Here is a 17046-nt window from a genome sequence, read left to right as displayed (position 1 = left end):
CCTTTCATAGGCAAGTACAGTAAATATAAGTAACTTCAATATTACTTGCTTATGAGTCGTATTTAGAGCCAAAGCAGTACTACTAACCATGATGGCACCAACCAAGTCTTTGTCTTGACACCAGTGCTAACAGTGGTGGCTCACATAGACAGAGCTGTGACCTCTTGTCATGATGTTCAAATCCAGGAAGCAGCTTCTTTTTATGGACACAACTTGGTGGAAAAAAAAAAAAAACTAAACAAAACAATGTATGTTCGCTTTTGAAATATAATTTAGTGCCTAAGATTGCAGTGCAGCTGGAGTCAACACTTTTTTTAACTACAGCAATTTGCAACATGGGTACGATTTTTTTAACCACTTTTGTAGGAACACAGGCAGTCATGCCTGGTTCATTTCCATGTGCTGCTGTGTTTCGCGAGTGCAGTTTTTGCGCACTAAGGGAGCATGTGATTTACCCTGAAATCATGCCGTAGCATTTTGTAATTACAAAGTAAGCCATATTATCCCAAACAGCCTCCCTGAGCCATGAGTATGACTAAGCCGGTTCTGTGTCTGTGATGCAATGTCAATGCTGAGTAGTTGTTTATTGTGAAGGTACAATTGTGTCCCGGAAGTGTGCTTGGCAGTAGCTTAGTCACAGTAATGCAGAGTCACCACGCAGGCTCATAATTAATTGAGGATGTCTCACAGACCAGCAACACGAGCTTAAAAAAAGAAAAATCACAGAATAAAGCAAATGTCTCTATATGTGAGAAAGGTGTGGTGTATCTACACTATTATTATTTGAATAATCAATTTGCCGATGGATGATGAATGAAGGACACATTTTTCTGGAAAGGACACGGATAAAAGGAAGATGCTTTGGCCAAGATAACTGTAAAGGACAAGGAATCAGAGGAAAAGGAAATCTCAGTGATGAATAGCGGGAGCAGGCCGCCATACAGGTAGTGGAGAGAAGATAGAACCAAGACAGCTTCAGTCAAGTAAACAAAGCTGCGTTTAACATTTTCTAAGTATCCTGCACCTGAAAGGAGAGACCGCTACTGTAACAGCTGAGTAATGGCTTGATATATTTCCCCTCGATCTTATCTGATTTTGTGAGCTTTTGTGCGCAGACAAAGGAATTACAGCCACTGAACAACCGACTTTAATCATTCTGAGAAATGCCTCACTTAATAGCAGTTCTGGGGGTTGTTTGTCATGTGTGTCTCCACTGATTTTGAACAGCCCCTCCGAGCAGTTCACCTGTATATGTGTGTGTGGTGTGCCTGAAACAGATATGAGGGGACTTCCTGCAAGATGAAACTTGTCTTTTTTAACAGCAAAAGGATCACTCTGTGGGAAGCAGTTTGCAAAAAAATAACAAGATAAATAAATAAACCAACTTACAAAGCTGAAATGAATCTGATAGTCTTCTTTCAAGGTTCTGCAAAAACAACAAAAGCCAGCGGACAACTTAATTTTTTTATTTTCCTGACCATTTGTAACTTATACAGCCATGATTATAGCCAAGTATATTGCTTATGATGGGGGAAAAACTAGACTCCCTAGTATGATATGATTCCTTTTCATGCAAGAGTTTTGATCGTATAGGTTGGCTATGAAAGGATGTGGAATTGTTCTGGGGGAAGATCCTTTGCCAAGACCCTTAAGAATAGGCTAATGTGGAAAGCTGAGCTTGTTTGCATTGGGAGTAATGCTGCTGATACTAGACGAGACTAACAGGAGTGGGCTGCTAAACAAATACCACAGATAGAAAATAGGCTTAAACAGAAAATATAGAAAAGTCAGATTCCATAAAGTCAGATGCAGCACTCAGCTTTTCTGCAAAAACAATGAATGGTTTATTGACAAAATGACATTTGCCATCTGTGTTGCAAGTCTGCTGCCTTGTGAGATGGACAGACAGCAGTAGATACTGTACATCTACACCGCTGATTAGAGCACCAACTGGAACACAAGCACACACGACTATGCATACATTGTGAAAGTTAAGTTTTCAATTATATTGTGATCCTTCTATAGTTGATTTAAGGGTAGAGTTTTTAATTTTGGGCAATATGCTCACTTGCTTTCAGGCAGAGAGTTGGATGAAAAGGTAGCCACCACTCTCAGGTCCATGTAAGATATTTGAAGTTTACTTGAGCGGCCACATAGCTTAACTTAGCACAAAGACTGGAAACATAGGAAAACAATTAGTCCAAAATCCACCTGCAATCACCTCGAAAGCTCACTGATTCCATGATTTAATCTCCTTTGTTTAATTGGTTTAAAAAATCTGGGCAGTGGCCAGGTAGTGGAAACTCCATAACGTCACTGGTCCTGGCCAAGAAATAGTTTGAGTGGAGTGATGTTTTTGGTTAACACTTGGTTTTTGTCCAGATTGAACAAATAAAATGTAATTTGATTATTTATGAATAAGTCAAGATTTAATCAGGCTAGTTTTTTTGCTACGTTAAACTAACCTGCTGCTGGCTGTTGTCTAACATTGAACAGACAAATATGGTCGTGTCATCCTGCTGTCTTTTACTATTACATTCTATTATAGTACATGTTTTAAAACACTTAACTGTGGAGCCTCAGTAGTAGTTAGTTTTCACTTTGACATAAGAGTCTTTTTTTTGTAAATGAATTGACCATGATTCACTGTTGAAAATCAAAAACTGAGGCTGGTGCTCCAGATACACTATTTTATCCACTTTTTTTACCTTTTCGGTGCACATTTGGCTTAATTTAACCATTTTTCTCACCAGAACAACGAAAATCAGAGTCAGAAAAAAAGGTCTGCATTCATAGTTTTATTCAGCGTATTATCAAAAGCATGTCACATTGCAGTGTTGTGTGTTTAACTTTCACCAACAAGTGAACAAATCATACTTTCTGTGTTAAGGCGTAAACCAAATGTTCTAAAATGACCAACTTTTTTTTTTTTTTGAAAGGGCAGAAACCTGCTCTGAAGTTGTTTTAAATATTTTAAATAATTATTAGTCTCAGACTTGTTCTGTGAAAATAATTAATCTGTGCCTTGTCAGGATTCTCTGCGTCATGTCCAAATGTCAAAATATTGCCTGCTGACTTCCTAATCAACCCATGCTAAGTCTGGATGTTATTATTGAATCATTGTTGCAGGTGTGCAGCATCACCTCTTACAACAAAGACATAGCTGCAGAGAAAGTCAAATCCGCCTCCAAAGTATTCTGAAAAGAAAAGATCCATTATTTAACCAGAAAAAACTAAAATAAAAATTAAAGTATGCAAAAATCTTGAGCGCTTGATAAAATGTTCCCAGGCAAAATATAAATCTGTTTTAGTCACACAGAATAGAAAGAGAACACCTTGACTTACCTCAAGGCGAGCAAGCATTATTCAAAGCTCTGACTCATCAGAATGATTGAGGATTACATGACTGTATAGTTTTAGTAAAATTACTTATATTTAAAACATGCATTGAGTTTAACTTTTTAGTTTACAGAGTTTACATTCTGACAGTTTTGTTTCTGACAGTGAATGATATAAAAATGTAGTGTGGTACAACGGGAAGTTCAGGTTTAGTTTTAAATTAAAATGCCTGAAAACATATACTTCTCTGTGAAAACATGTCATGTGCCATATGTGCTTCGCAGTGCTCTTGTGGTGCTCTTCTTACATCTCTGTTCTATAGATAATTTTGATATTTTAAGTGGTTTTACAACAAATTTTAACAGATCCTGGTTTTATACTCCGCCCTGTGTTGTTCGCAGCTTTTATTTTATTCACCAACACTAGACGAGTACGCATTTTTGTTTTGCAGTAAACTAAGGTGAGGGGGAATCAAAACAATACGACCACAGACACATACGTTGTGCGCTGGGAGAGGAAACAGAGCCGACGGATGTGATGTGAAAATAGCATTTAACAGCTTGTGGTTTGATGTAACAGGATGAGAGGAGGATGAATTGTCACTGAGAGCCTCGTGTTGAGGTGAAAGGATCTCCAGGGGCTGTTTGATGTCTGCGCAGCTCACACTGAATCCTATCTCGCCTTATTGTGTCCACACAGAGTTCTCAAAATTGGATCACAGCTGATTTTTATCTTTGAATGTGGATCACTATGATTGCATTAGATAGGAAGACTACACCCCCCTCATAGTCTCCTTGTTTCTCTGTTCCTCTGCTTATTTCCATTTTGACTTTACTCCTTCTCAGAGCAAATATGGCAACCTCACAGAGTGCCTCTGTCTTTACTGTTCAAAAAAAAAAAAAGATTTTTAGTGAGGCATTTTATGATAGTTTTGCATTTCTAACGTTAAGGCATTTTTCATACTGCTGTGTCAACTTTCTGGAGAAAGAAGTTTTTATCTCTTTGTGACTGTAACCCCTTTGAACTACTCTTTCATAGGAAGCCTTCTCAGTCTGTTGCATCCAAGTACACTCGCTCCACCTCACTCCCTCCCTCATGAGGCATTTGAAATGCAAAGTGCTTTTTATATTCATTTTCTTGTTTCCATTGAGCAGATCTGAGTCAAAAATCTAACCCGTTTCTTTTCCCTTTCTTTCTTTTTTTCTCTGCTTTTCCTTTCTTTCTTCAGTTAATTCATACCATCAGTGTGGTAGACAGAGACGAGCCACAATCCGGGCACCGCTTCTACTTCACCTTGGCCCCCGAAGCCTCCAACAATCGACACTTCACCCTGTGGGATGTCAAAGGTGAGAGGGCAAAGATCCGTTATTGGGGTTATGGATGAAGAGGCATATTTGAGTAGCTGTGCTGAGGTCATTATCAGCACAATTTTTAGGCTGTATTGGTAAAAGAGGAGTACTATAAGACTGCATGCTATTTTGGTTGTGAGCAATTTAAACAAGTGTAAGTAAGGTGCAGGTAAACATAACTGTCAAATGTTCAAGAGCACAATGAAAATGGAAGATTTTAGGGTAATACCAACCTTTACTAAAATGCCCTGCAATGTGAGAATGTGTTAAACTCTATGAGGGAATTCTGCAAATGTAGACCTAAATACAATGTTGACTTAGTTTCAAAGGCTGCATCTCCGAGAACCTCGTCAAAATCATTAGAAATAATTGTAATTTCTTAGTTAAGTTCAAGCTTTTAAAATTGTTAGCATGCCTGTGTGGAGGTTTTATATGAAAAATAAGCAAGCAACTTCGTGGCTAAGTGTTTCTGCCTTGAAACTGCAGTGTGCCAAAGAGAGTCTCAAAAACACAGCTTCAGACAGCCAGGGCTTCATATGTAACAAACTTCAGGAACCAATCTGGTCAGTTTGCATTGTAGGGCTGCTTGTATCGCTAATCTTTGGAATCGGTTTACAGTTTGAATATGTATGACTAATTACTCCAGTATTACACCTTTCATTCTGTATCACAGATTAGTTTTACTGCGTTTGAACAATGTTGTAGGTGAGCTGGTGTGCTCAAGATGCAGTGAGCAGTGGAGGGAGCAGCAGGAAAGAAAAGGCAGGGATACTACGTTTGTGCATATTACAGGAGGCAAAGGTGTTGAGTTACATCGAAGATATTTTAAAGCTTGATGGGATCATTTTCATGGAAGTATAAAACCCAAATTCTAAAATGTGTAATTTTAATGAGCACAGTTGAGCTTTTAGGAATATAATTAATGCCAGGAGAGAGACTTTAACATAAGACATTTCATAAAGTTCATTTCCAGGAGGTTTTGAAAATTGCTTTTCACTTTTTCAAAGTGAAAGCAAAATAGTGTATTTTCTCTTTGATTAGCCATTTGCCTCAATCATGCAGATGTTTGTTTATTATTACTTTTGGATGAACACCACCTGTTCTGGTCCTCCAAGCAGACTAATATTCTCAGTGCACAGACACTGCATGTCTGTGTCCATGTACTTGCAAACAACATTTTTCACAACTTGTCTGGAGAAGTTTGCTTGACAATATAAACTGCAATGCTAGGCTGAACTTTTTTTTTCCCTACAGTAACAGAATGTTGTATGAAAGCATTAACTTTATATATATTCATATTTCTCAAGTGTCACGGAAATCGTATTAAACCCAGCATTTCTACGTATCTGCAAAATGTAAGGAAACATTAAAATCACTGTGTTCCCCAGTGATGGCTTTGCTTTGTCAGGAAGATGAGTTTTTTCATGCTTGTCTGTGTTTTTGCAAACGCGCTTGCAGATCCCTCGTTTAGAAATGTGTACCTAAGTAAATGTGACATCTGGCTAAATCAAGATTGATCTGACACCAGTAAAATGTCAGGGGAGCAGCCCGAGCCAGGGAAATGTCACCATGCGAATGCAGCAAGGCCTGCTGCAGTCCTGCTCACATGCATGTGAATGGAAAAGCACACACCACAAGCCGTGTGTACTGTGTAATAAACACACTGTGTATACACATGTGCTTAGAAGGGCAGCGGGTAGGAAAAAGTCTGACAGACGAGTCCCTCTGGCTCTTTCTTTCTCGTCTTTACACCATGATTTGAGCACATGCCTATAACACAACATTATGATCAGTTTCTCTGTTCTGTTTCCTTTTTCTGCCACTACCTCTGTTATTGTGGGTGTTAATAGCTGCACCTAGCTGGCAGTGTGAAGCGGTGTGTATGTGGGTGATTAGGGAGAATGATAAATAATCACAGTATATACAGTCTTGAATTCAATGTTACACCTCCCACCCCGTTTCTTCGACACACACACACACAAACAAATACACACATTTCTCCAACTATATAGGTAGTCATCCCCTGTATGTATGCAGTGAAAGGCAAACAACACACCACCTAGACTTTTTTTTTTTATCCTCCTACCCTTCTTTTTTCCACTCTGGTGTCTCTTTTCATGGACACATTTGTCAACCTGTCACTTTCAATCTGTCACTTCTTCTTTTCCTCATCATGGCCTCACATTGCATTCTGTCTCCAAGCCTTGACACACAATGATAAAAAGGCATTTTTTTCCCACGTTGCTAAACTCTTTGAAGTCATTGCTGGCAGTCTGTAAAGCAGAACCTTATCTTACCAAATAAAGTTTGCTGCTACATGACAAACTGCCATCATGTTACCTGAGAAATGTCCCAAATCAGAAATCTCATATAAAAAAACAGTGAAAGAGAGACAGAAATGAACATTTAGGTGAACGTGATTCATAAATTTTAAGTGTGTTAAGTGAAAACAGATGCACTATCTGGATGGTTGGGTAAACATTACATACAATACAGTATAAAACACATATTTGAGAGGATTTGTTTTCAGACTCATGCAGCTTTGTGTTTATTTCAATTTCCCTATGAAGCAAAAAGAAAAAAAACTAAACCTAATGATATTATTTACTGTTTTTTAAATGCAGTGAAGGTGAGCGTGGGAGGCAGTTTCCATCAAACTTAATGTATTGCCAAGTTTTTAAGCATAGTAGTTTTGATTCAAAGCCACATAAGATGCCTCTGTGTATATACCGTATGTATGTTTTCATATGTCTCGAGAGGATCTTTTATTTATTTATTTTTTTCCAAAGTATGCAGCTGAGGAAGAGAATGTTGTGTAAAAGTCAAAAGGACAGACTCAGGGGTGCAGCATTCCCGCACATAAACAGTAATATGAAAATTGTTGTACATGTGCCAGAGGAGCTCTAGGGTGACATGGATAACAGTGATATATGTTCTGGGAGATGGATTACTTGCTATCCGCTATGCAAGTCTACCCACAAAGCTACTCTGACTCTATTTGTCAAAGCCCCGTCCTGTATTCGCTGTTACATTATCCGTGTCTCTGGCGGAGAGCTTGTATGCACATCGGTGAAGTTTAATTTCAAACAGTGGCTCTCACACTCATTTTCCCTCCTACGTTTTTTTTTTTTTTTTTTTTCCTTAAGAAAAAAAAAAGATAAATGTAAATGGCACAAAAGTAGTTTGCTTTCCCAGTGAAATCATTTAACCTCAAGGTAAACCTGACAGTCCTGACACCTTCTGTCTGAAGTCCTTGAACTATGCATTATGGGGAATTATTTATTCTACTGGCTTTGTATGATAAGGATGGTACTTGGTGCTCCATCAGTGTTGCTCGTAAACACTTGAACACAAATGCACTTTCTTGAAGAAGTTATTTTCACTGCAATCAAATGGTAAACATTCTAGATTGTCAAGTGTAAGTTTTGAGAACTATGATTTTTCTGGATGTTTTAATAATGTCAACTTGACCTGTATAATGAACTCTTGTCGTTTCTTTTCCTATTTCTTCTTTCAGTGCAAATAAAAATGGCTCACTGGATTGACTTTCATCAACTCTACTACAGCCTGGCAAAAAAAAAAAAGAAAAAAAAAAGCAGACAGTAGTGAGCAGACAAAGAGGCATTGTTCTTCAGATATGAAATCGCTCATGTGTAATTCTTTGCTTTGCCTTGTCTCTCTGACCCCAACCCCCCCCCGAAACTAACTCACACCGCCCGCCCAGACAACACAGCTGGCATCCGCACCCAGCGATCAGGCTTCAACCGCCATGAGCAGAACGTGTACTTCCTGCCGATTCTAGTGGTCGACAGCGGGCCTCCCTCCCTCAGCTCCACAGGCACCCTGACCATCCACGTCTGTGGCTGCGACCCAGGTGAGAGCTACTGTAGGAGCTGCACCATTACTAACATTATCATCACTGTCACTTTCCACTGCAGCACTACTAAAAGGTCATCTACATGTGGTTGTTTTGGTCAGCAAGCAGTTCTTATCAGCTTAGATTTGTGGAAAACAAAATAACACAAAGCCACAAAAATCTGTAGACAAATGGCCCACTTTGCGGTTTTCAGCTCAGTAATAAAATATATATATATGGCTGTATGTGATAAAACTGATTTTTATTTTTTTTTTTTTATTCTTGCTAAGACAGTACTTAGTCTTCGTCCACTGAACTGACTCAGTGCTGGTGTTAAATCTGGACAGTAAATGCTCATTTTCCCCTCTACAACACAGAGGGAGCCATCCAGTCCTGCAATGCCACAGCCTATGTGATGAGTGCGGCTCTCAGCCCCGGGGCACTTATAGCACTACTGGTCTGCATGCTCATCCTCATAGGTAAGCAAATGAATGCTCTCATGTATGTATGTATGTATGTATGAATGAATGGGTGTATGAGGGATAAATGTATGGATGTATGATGGAGGGCTAGGTGGATGAATAAGCACAATTTATTAGCATTGCTTTTTCAGGGGTCATAGCTCAGTTCAACTACTCCACCAGGACCACAGGGAACATCCTGTTCAATAGTGGGATGCACGAGTGAAAAGATAAGTCTGAGGGCTGCACCAAAAGACACGACTCCATGCCTTCTGCGCATAACATCATGCAACCAAGCATGTGTCTTTTAATGGATTGACCACTTTTAGAAGTTATCCATATTTCACGAACAAAATTGCACATGCAGTGGCAGAAAAACTGGGATGAATGACGTTAAAACAGGATACATTTTTCATGTTTCTCTCATGTTCTTATTGGACATCGTGTTGCTTTCTTTTGTATGCAGAAAGCTTTTGTTTAAACAGGGGCACAGGTGACGCCTGGTTTTATGAATGATATCAAGTCACTTTGATCCCGGGAACACAGACGGAGATGGAGTGAATGGGAGTGAAGGGGTGGTGGTGGTGGTGGTGGGGGGGTTAAGGAGAGCAAACAGGCAAAAGAGCTGCTTCAGCACTCGCATCCCTCTGGTACAGCAGGCTTTAAATAGACGAAGCTTTCCAGACATTCTTGGATTTTTATAGACGGACACGTGCACATGTGCACGCGCTAACATACACATGCATGCACACAGTCACCCTCTCAGAGACCAAAGTTGTTTGATATTGTCATATTTGAAAATTTTATGAGTTAGTTTCTCGCTCTCCCCCCACTGTATGTCTTAGCGTCCCACTCCTCAGTGACAGCGAGAAACGACAGCGCTGTCACAGTGTTTTGTCTCCCCCGCTCGTGCCTCTGCACGTTTTACGTCGAGCAGGCAGAGAATGATGGATGAGGTGACACTACGCAGCTTTAACTGTGACTAACATTGCTATCTATTTCTTTTAAGAGCTTTTCTAATGAGAGTTGTTAAAACTCTGTCTCCATTAACCAAACCATCTACTGCAGTGAACTTCAAAAGCAGGGCATCATTTATTCATCGTGGTTTTAAAAGCCTCAACAAAAATGTTGTGTACAAATCTGAAGCAACCTCTGCTGGCTATAAAAAAAAAAACGCTGTGTTTACAGTGTATGGTTTTGGTGTTCTGGGCTTGATGACACCACCTCACAAGCGGGAAAACAATTCTTTGACCCTTAATATAGAAAAAAAATACTGTTTGGAAAGAAAAACAAAATGATTAATTGTACATAGAAATTTTTCGTGACAGCCTCAGTGGAATAAAATCAACATTATGCAGTTTTTCATGATTCCTGTGATAATAAAATGATGCCATGTTGGTTCTAGTGATGTCATCGTCTCCAATCTTTGACGGTTCCATGCCACCCTGATGCGTGAGTGGTAGAAAATGGACTCACCTCAACTCTAATCAGAGCATGAAGGGACAGACTCAGTTGGAGCACCTACCTTCAGCTATAGTCAACATGTGGACAATGAAATCTCAGAGCTGCAGGGTTTGGGTTCATGGGGATGAGCAGTGTTTTCTCAACTATCATGTGGTGTGAATAACAACATGAGAGTGAGGCCTGTGACAGCAATCTTATCGTCTCGAGTGCACAATGCCTGGCTCTTTCCTGCTTTCCCTTTACTTAGTGTGTCACATATGCACATTTAAATTGCTTGTGCACGCATTACCAGGCTCAGAGAAATCACTCCACACCTCCTAACTGCGATGCGATCCACTCTCTTATTATTGCGTGCACATTGTCCTCTCTCTCACACACACAGTGACCACCTAACCAGCCAGCCCGCTCTATCTCTCTCTCTCTCTCCAGAGGCTGGACCACCTATTACATCAATTGTTGGATGATGAGAAAAATGAAAACAAATTTCTGCCTAATTACCTTACAAACAAACAGTCCCTCCATCAGTTCATTTATAGGCCTGATGTGATGAATCCATTCCACTGCGTCGTAGCATCTGCATGCATCCATTCCAATTACCTCCCATCTGCTTGTGATGAACTCCCGCGCGGGGGCAACCAGCGCCGCCCAAGGGTAAATTAACCGTCTTGTCAGGAACGCTTATCGCAACATCTGTACACATGGGGACCGGCTTTGTATGTATAGGAGTCAGCTATACACAGGTACATATGCTTCCTGCAAAACTAAATTCTGTAAACTGTGTTGTATTAACATTTTAGAAGGCATGCTAATGATGTACTTTAACAAGTTACAGTTCAAGCATCTGCATACTGGAAAGGTGGTGACACTCAGTGTGGAGAGCTTTGTCAGAAGTATGTTATCTGATCATCTTTGTTCCAGTAATAATGGCACACACTCTTTAACAGGATTTTCTGAAGAAGTGGCTAATCTGCACATATGAGGGAGTTCATAACATCAAGTTTTCTGCCTCCTATTACTCTTCTCATTAGTGTGAATTTAGAGTAATTGTCTTAGCACTTGTTTAGTATGCATGGCGCCGTGTGCCACAGTTTACCACAAACCACGACTTTTCTTCAACCCCATGGCAATTAATTTGCCCCATTCAGGGAGGAGAAGAATAAACACAAAGGCCACAGACAACGCTTTCCCAATGGAGCCAAGCAAACAATGTAAGAGGAGAACAACTGTACATTATCAGTCAGAGATACTGCGTTAAATCCCCATTCAAGACCAGCAAGGCTTTTCAGTCTGGCACGGCTCTTTAGGCATAGAAATCGAGAAGTTATTTTTAAGCAATTTATGCCAAATGAAGACAATTACCAGGAGCAGCAACAAGTAATTCATATGGATAACATCGGCATATAATTCTGTATTTTTCTTTTGCCCTTTCCTTTGGAGAAAGAAATGAGTTTGGAGGATGAGATGAATCCTGACTTCCAAGGTCACTATGAAAGAGTGCATTTTTCAATAGGCTTTTTTAATGCATACTAATATGTGGGCTTTAACATGTGTGAATTTCTTGTACACAGCATATAAACTCTTGACATCGATCTAGTTTGACTGCGAAACAATGTGGCAATATTTCATTTTCAGGGGGTATGGATGGGTGTCTTGGTAGGTTCGAAACAACAAACAGCCTATGCTATCCCAGACAGCGCAGGCCCCATTATAATTGACAGTCTTTTTATCACTGTGGGCTTGTAAGCATTTGTTTGAGGCAAGAGGCTATCTGTTCCAGAAGATGCATGGTGTCTACTAGTTAATGATCTATCTAAATGTCCTTTCACTGGCGTCTCTTTGGAGTAGTTGCTCATTGTGCCTGTTAAAAGGAAGAAAAAAGGATAATACAGTCACTAGATGGCCACGGTAAAAGAAATGTCCTTCTACCAATCAAAGTTCAGCAAGTAAAGACCAAATAACCTTATTATTTCAGTATAATCATCTTTTTATAATAGAAGTCTCATCTCTGATGATGAGTATTTTTTGAGGATTTATGAGGATTACTTAAGGCCATAAGTATGTGTTTCAAAAAGACCTACCATCCAAGTTTTTGCCAAATCAGATGATATTGTTAAATGGGAGAGCAGGAATAGATGTCTTCATTATAGAGAAGTAAACAAATAAACCGTACCCCATTTCACCAAATTTGCAAGAAGCAGCCTGCAATTTTCAGCGTAATTTATTTTCGCTTTAATTTTCATTTATTTTCTTAATCAGAACAAATGCTTGACTTACAATCCTTACATGGATCCATCCGTGTAGTATTTAGTAATTTTTCTTCAATTTGTAAGAGGCCATCACTTTTGAAAACAGGACAGTGCCGCCATTTATGATCTCTTTGCAAGTAGTGTTCACAAATAGCTTTAGGGACTCAAGCCCCTGATCAATACCAAGTATTGTAAAACCACTGAAAGCATGAAAAATGGGTTTTCAAAATAACCACAGTATAATGGTGTAAGATGATGAGTGTAAAAATAGTGCATCCAGTTGGACAGACACTGGTTTGATAATCGAGACAGGCACCCTGTAATGCTAGTAAACTGCAGTTGTGCAGGTTCACTTTTTGGAATACTGTAGATGTTTTGTTGTTCTTTTATATGTATGTATTAAATAGATGTCTGCCCAATTTAAGTGACTGCAACATTAGAATAAAATAATTCTCAATAAAATCGTAAAATCACTCTGATTTGGTTAACGCGTGTGTTGGAGGGTGTTTGCCATGTACTGTACATTAATTCCTCTGCACATTCTTATTTGCTTATTAATTAGTTAATTAAAAAGTGACTTGATTGCTATTTATCCTACTATTAAAAATTGAGTTGTTCAGCGTCTTCCTCACCGTCCCCAGTGTACACAATTCATTATTAACTGGCTGTAATATGTTTTTATGATCACTGAAAATGACATTTGAAGTTATTGAAAATCTCAGACAAATCTGGTGGAAGTTTCAGGGGGAACAGTGCAGCCCTGAGGAGGGATGATGAAGTCAGGGAGTGGGTGTCTGAGCTAAGTGAGACTCGTCTAATCACAAATGTAGGCAGTAATTAAAATAACTAAGCTGAAATTAAAGCCCCATTGATTTATCTGTGCATACAGCCTTTGTTTTCCTCTCGTCTCATTAGTCTATAACATGATCCATCTCAATTGTTTTCTCTTTTTTAATCCAGTCTAAATTTTCCCGAGGCAGTTCTATCTCTTTCGAGGTGGTTGCCTCGATTTTTAAGTTGAAGAATCGCAAAGTCTTGCTTTCACTCGACTTGGATGAGTATTGATATACAGATTGGCTTCCATTAGGCCTTTTGAATCATATTTCTGGGCAAGGCAATCAGGAATGTGAAAAATCAATGCTCATGCATTTGAAATGTAAAACTTGATAATATATTATCTTCCCCTGTTGTGCCTTTGCCCTGAGAGGTGAAATCAAAGTTACAATGGGTGTAGTTCAAAACTTTCCCATGGAAAGTCCTTGCAAATCCATCATGCTCAGGACATGGTTGACATATACATTTAGTATAATTATTTTCTTTGGTACAGTTGTTTTCTTTGCTACTAAATGCCTTGGATCTTGGTTTGGTGTGTCATTTCTCGTAACAAAACGGAGAAGAATTCAATTTTTGCACACAAGCTCTTTAAATTAAGCCTGACAATGCCTAATCCTTGTCTACTGTGCAGCGAGTGTGAAAGTCGCAGGCTTCAAAACACTTGCTGAAATGACAGTTTATAAAATCCTTTTAGAAGTCAGGTTAATCTGACAAATTTGAATTTAACCTGTATATGGTGTTGTGCCAAAACATGAGCATGCAATACATCGTGACATAGATTTTCTTGAAATACCCGTTCCGTTAACCTGTACTGTACATGTTTCACCATTAATGTGGGATTACACTTGTGGTCTCTTTTTTTCTGTCTTGTTCCATTTCCCTCTCCATCAGTTCTTGTCTTGCTGATCCTAACCCTAAAACGCCACAGGAAGGGCCAGAGGATGGCAGAGGACGAGGAGGACATGAGGGATAACGTCATCAAGTACAACGACGAGGGCGGAGGGGAGCAGGACACTCAGGCATATGACATGAGCGCTTTGAGAAACCTCTATGACTTCCCAGAGGCCAAGAGCTGTGACTCTGGCCCAGACATCCGCTCCCTGCCACAGTGGATACAAGCCAGCCGAGTGGGCGGCGGCGCAGAGGCGGCCGCCGCGGCAGCAACAGACTTCTCCCTTTTCAAAGGCTACATCCGAAAGAAGGTGGAGCAGGCTGACGCTGACCTGTCGGTGCCGCCGTATGACTCCTTCCAGACATACGCCTTTGAAGGCACCAGTTCACCTGCACTTTCACTCAGCTCCATCCACACATTGTCCACCACCTCGGAGCAGGATTTCTCCTACCTCAGCGACTGGGGACCACGCTTCAGGCAACTGGCAGGTTACTATGCTCCAGGAAACCCTGAGGAGGAAGGGTCCTAGCACAGCTTCTCCTCTGCAGAGACATTTAAACTCCACCTTCTTCTCCTCGTCTCACCCTCTGGCACTCTTCTGAGATCAGAGCCAGCACTGTGTACTCAGTAAAGACAGAGTACCACGTCTTTATCTCTTTAAGAAAATTCCCAGTCTCAGACTTTTGAACTCCTTTGAGAAAACTTGGTTGTTTTTGGGTTTTTTTAACACTTGTTTGTTTTTTTGTGAGTTTTCTGACTTCCGTTTGAAAGCTCCAGTGATGATATTAGTAAAAAAGGGGGAAAGAATGAGGGATATCCAAAACTGCCATTTAGACGTGTTGAGGGAGAATGTGTTTCTCTCCCAGATGAAAACTTTTCTTTCAAGATATGAGACTGACTCAAAGAGCATCGACATTACATAGGTACGGTTAAACCATGCCAAGGCAAACTGTCTGACAAACATGTATTTATTTAAGAAGGGGATATTTATCTATTTATTTGTTTTTATGTATTTATTTATTTATTTATACCACAATCGCTATGGTAACTGCAGCGGTGCACTCTGCTGCTGACGTGCTAAAGAAAGAGTCAGGGACGAAGGACACTATAAGAGAGATGAGAAACAACGTGGAAAAAAAAGAAAGAAAAAGAAGAACTGCAGTGACAGAGGACACAGTACTGGTGCAGAGGTGACATGTGGATCATCTAAAAAGTACTCTCTGGAAAATATTTTTATTTATTTTCTATTGCCACTTTTGTAAAATAACCAACTTAAGACAGATATATGAAAAGCGAAGGCAGATAGAAAGGGAGGGAAACAATTGGAATGAAAGAATTGCAGAAGAAAAGAGCTTCTAGTTCAGTCAAACCGGCTGAGACTGACACACTTTTGCTGTATTTTAGTGATTTCTAAAAAAAAAAAGAAAAAAAAAAAAAGAAAAAAATTGGGGGGTTGGGATTTTGGAGGTCACAAACTGAGGACAATTGTGTGTTAACAATTTCTTTTCTTATCTTCTCCACAGCCATTTGTAAGGCAATAAGGCACAAACCGCAACAGTGATTTAAGACTAAACAAAATGACTGTTTCATGGAATTGGCTGGGGGCCAGCTGTGTCCCACAGGGAGCCAATCTTCATTCCAGATTTGTGTGTGAATGTGTACAATATGTTCAATTCATTTATATCCTCTTTGATTTTGCTTTTGATATTTGATTTCCTTCAGGGGGGTGGGAAGGAGGGAGGGGGGAACTAGTAACAACAGAATGGTTGTGTCTAATTAATAGGGAGTGGATTCCGGGCTAACACGTGATGAATGGACTGGTCACATTCACCTGATATCCACAACCTATTCAGTGTTGACCTTAACTTGCAATTGTATGGAACATTAAAAAAAAGAAAAAGAAAAAAAAAAGATGAAGACAAATAAATAAATATTTAATTTTTTTTGGTAAAAAAACGACATCTTGTTGTGTCCAATAAAGTGAATTACTCAGTGAATTGCTCTGTAAATGGGATCACAGAGATAAAGTAAATAGAGCATCCGTGTTACTAATTATTGTTTGCCACTTGTTAGCTGAAGATGTCTCCTGAATTATGAATAATTGTGGAGCAAGCTTTTGTTTACACCAGGGGTAGATTCAGAGAACAGTCGTAGACGGAAACAAACAGACCATATGACAGGCCACAGCCAAACAAAGACTCTCCTCTCAGCGTGTCTCCCTCCCGGCTGTCTTCTGCCAAACTACTGTAATTGTCGTAGTCACCAGAGGATGCTGAGGCACATGAAGTTGCTTTCATCTTTATGATCTGCTGCTAAAATGGCCAGTCAGACAGTGGCTGAGATTCACATTCTGCTGCTTTCATAACTGGATTTTCAAAGTAATAGGTCTACTGTATCCACTGATAGTTTGCTGGGAACTGACATTAAACTGTGTTTCAAACATAAATTATCCATCACTGCTAGACAAAAAGAAGCTTTATCTAGATTTTGTTTTTGTGTTGGGGGGCTGAAGTGGAAGCAACTTGAAAAGAAATTCAAAATATTGCAGCTGTCACACTCTGTTTTGTCCTTTTTTTTTTTTTTTTAACCAGCACAGGAGCGATGC

The 17046-nt window shown here is 39.7% G+C and overlaps 1 protein-coding gene across 1 annotated transcript in view; it reads left to right on the top strand.

Moving 5' to 3' along the window:
• Positions 1–14970, top strand: part of cdh22 (cadherin 22) — a 73168-nt gene extending 58198 nt beyond the window's left edge. The window contains exons 9-12 of the mRNA XM_008289463.1: positions 4568–4685; positions 8413–8562; positions 8922–9023; positions 14441–14970. Coding sequence (XP_008287685.1) covers positions 4568–4685; positions 8413–8562; positions 8922–9023; positions 14441–14970 — 900 coding nt within the window. The remainder of the gene's footprint in view (positions 1–4567; positions 4686–8412; positions 8563–8921; positions 9024–14440) is intronic.
• Positions 14971–17046: the final 2076 nt, after the last annotated feature.

Source organism: Stegastes partitus, unplaced genomic scaffold (assembly GCF_000690725.1).
Source record: "Stegastes partitus isolate 25-593 unplaced genomic scaffold, Stegastes_partitus-1.0.2 Scaffold617, whole genome shotgun sequence".
Classification (NCBI taxonomy): Eukaryota; Metazoa; Chordata; class Actinopteri; family Pomacentridae; genus Stegastes; species Stegastes partitus.
Note: the sequence above shows the minus strand (reverse complement) of the source record. Positions and strands in the feature narration are given on the sequence as shown.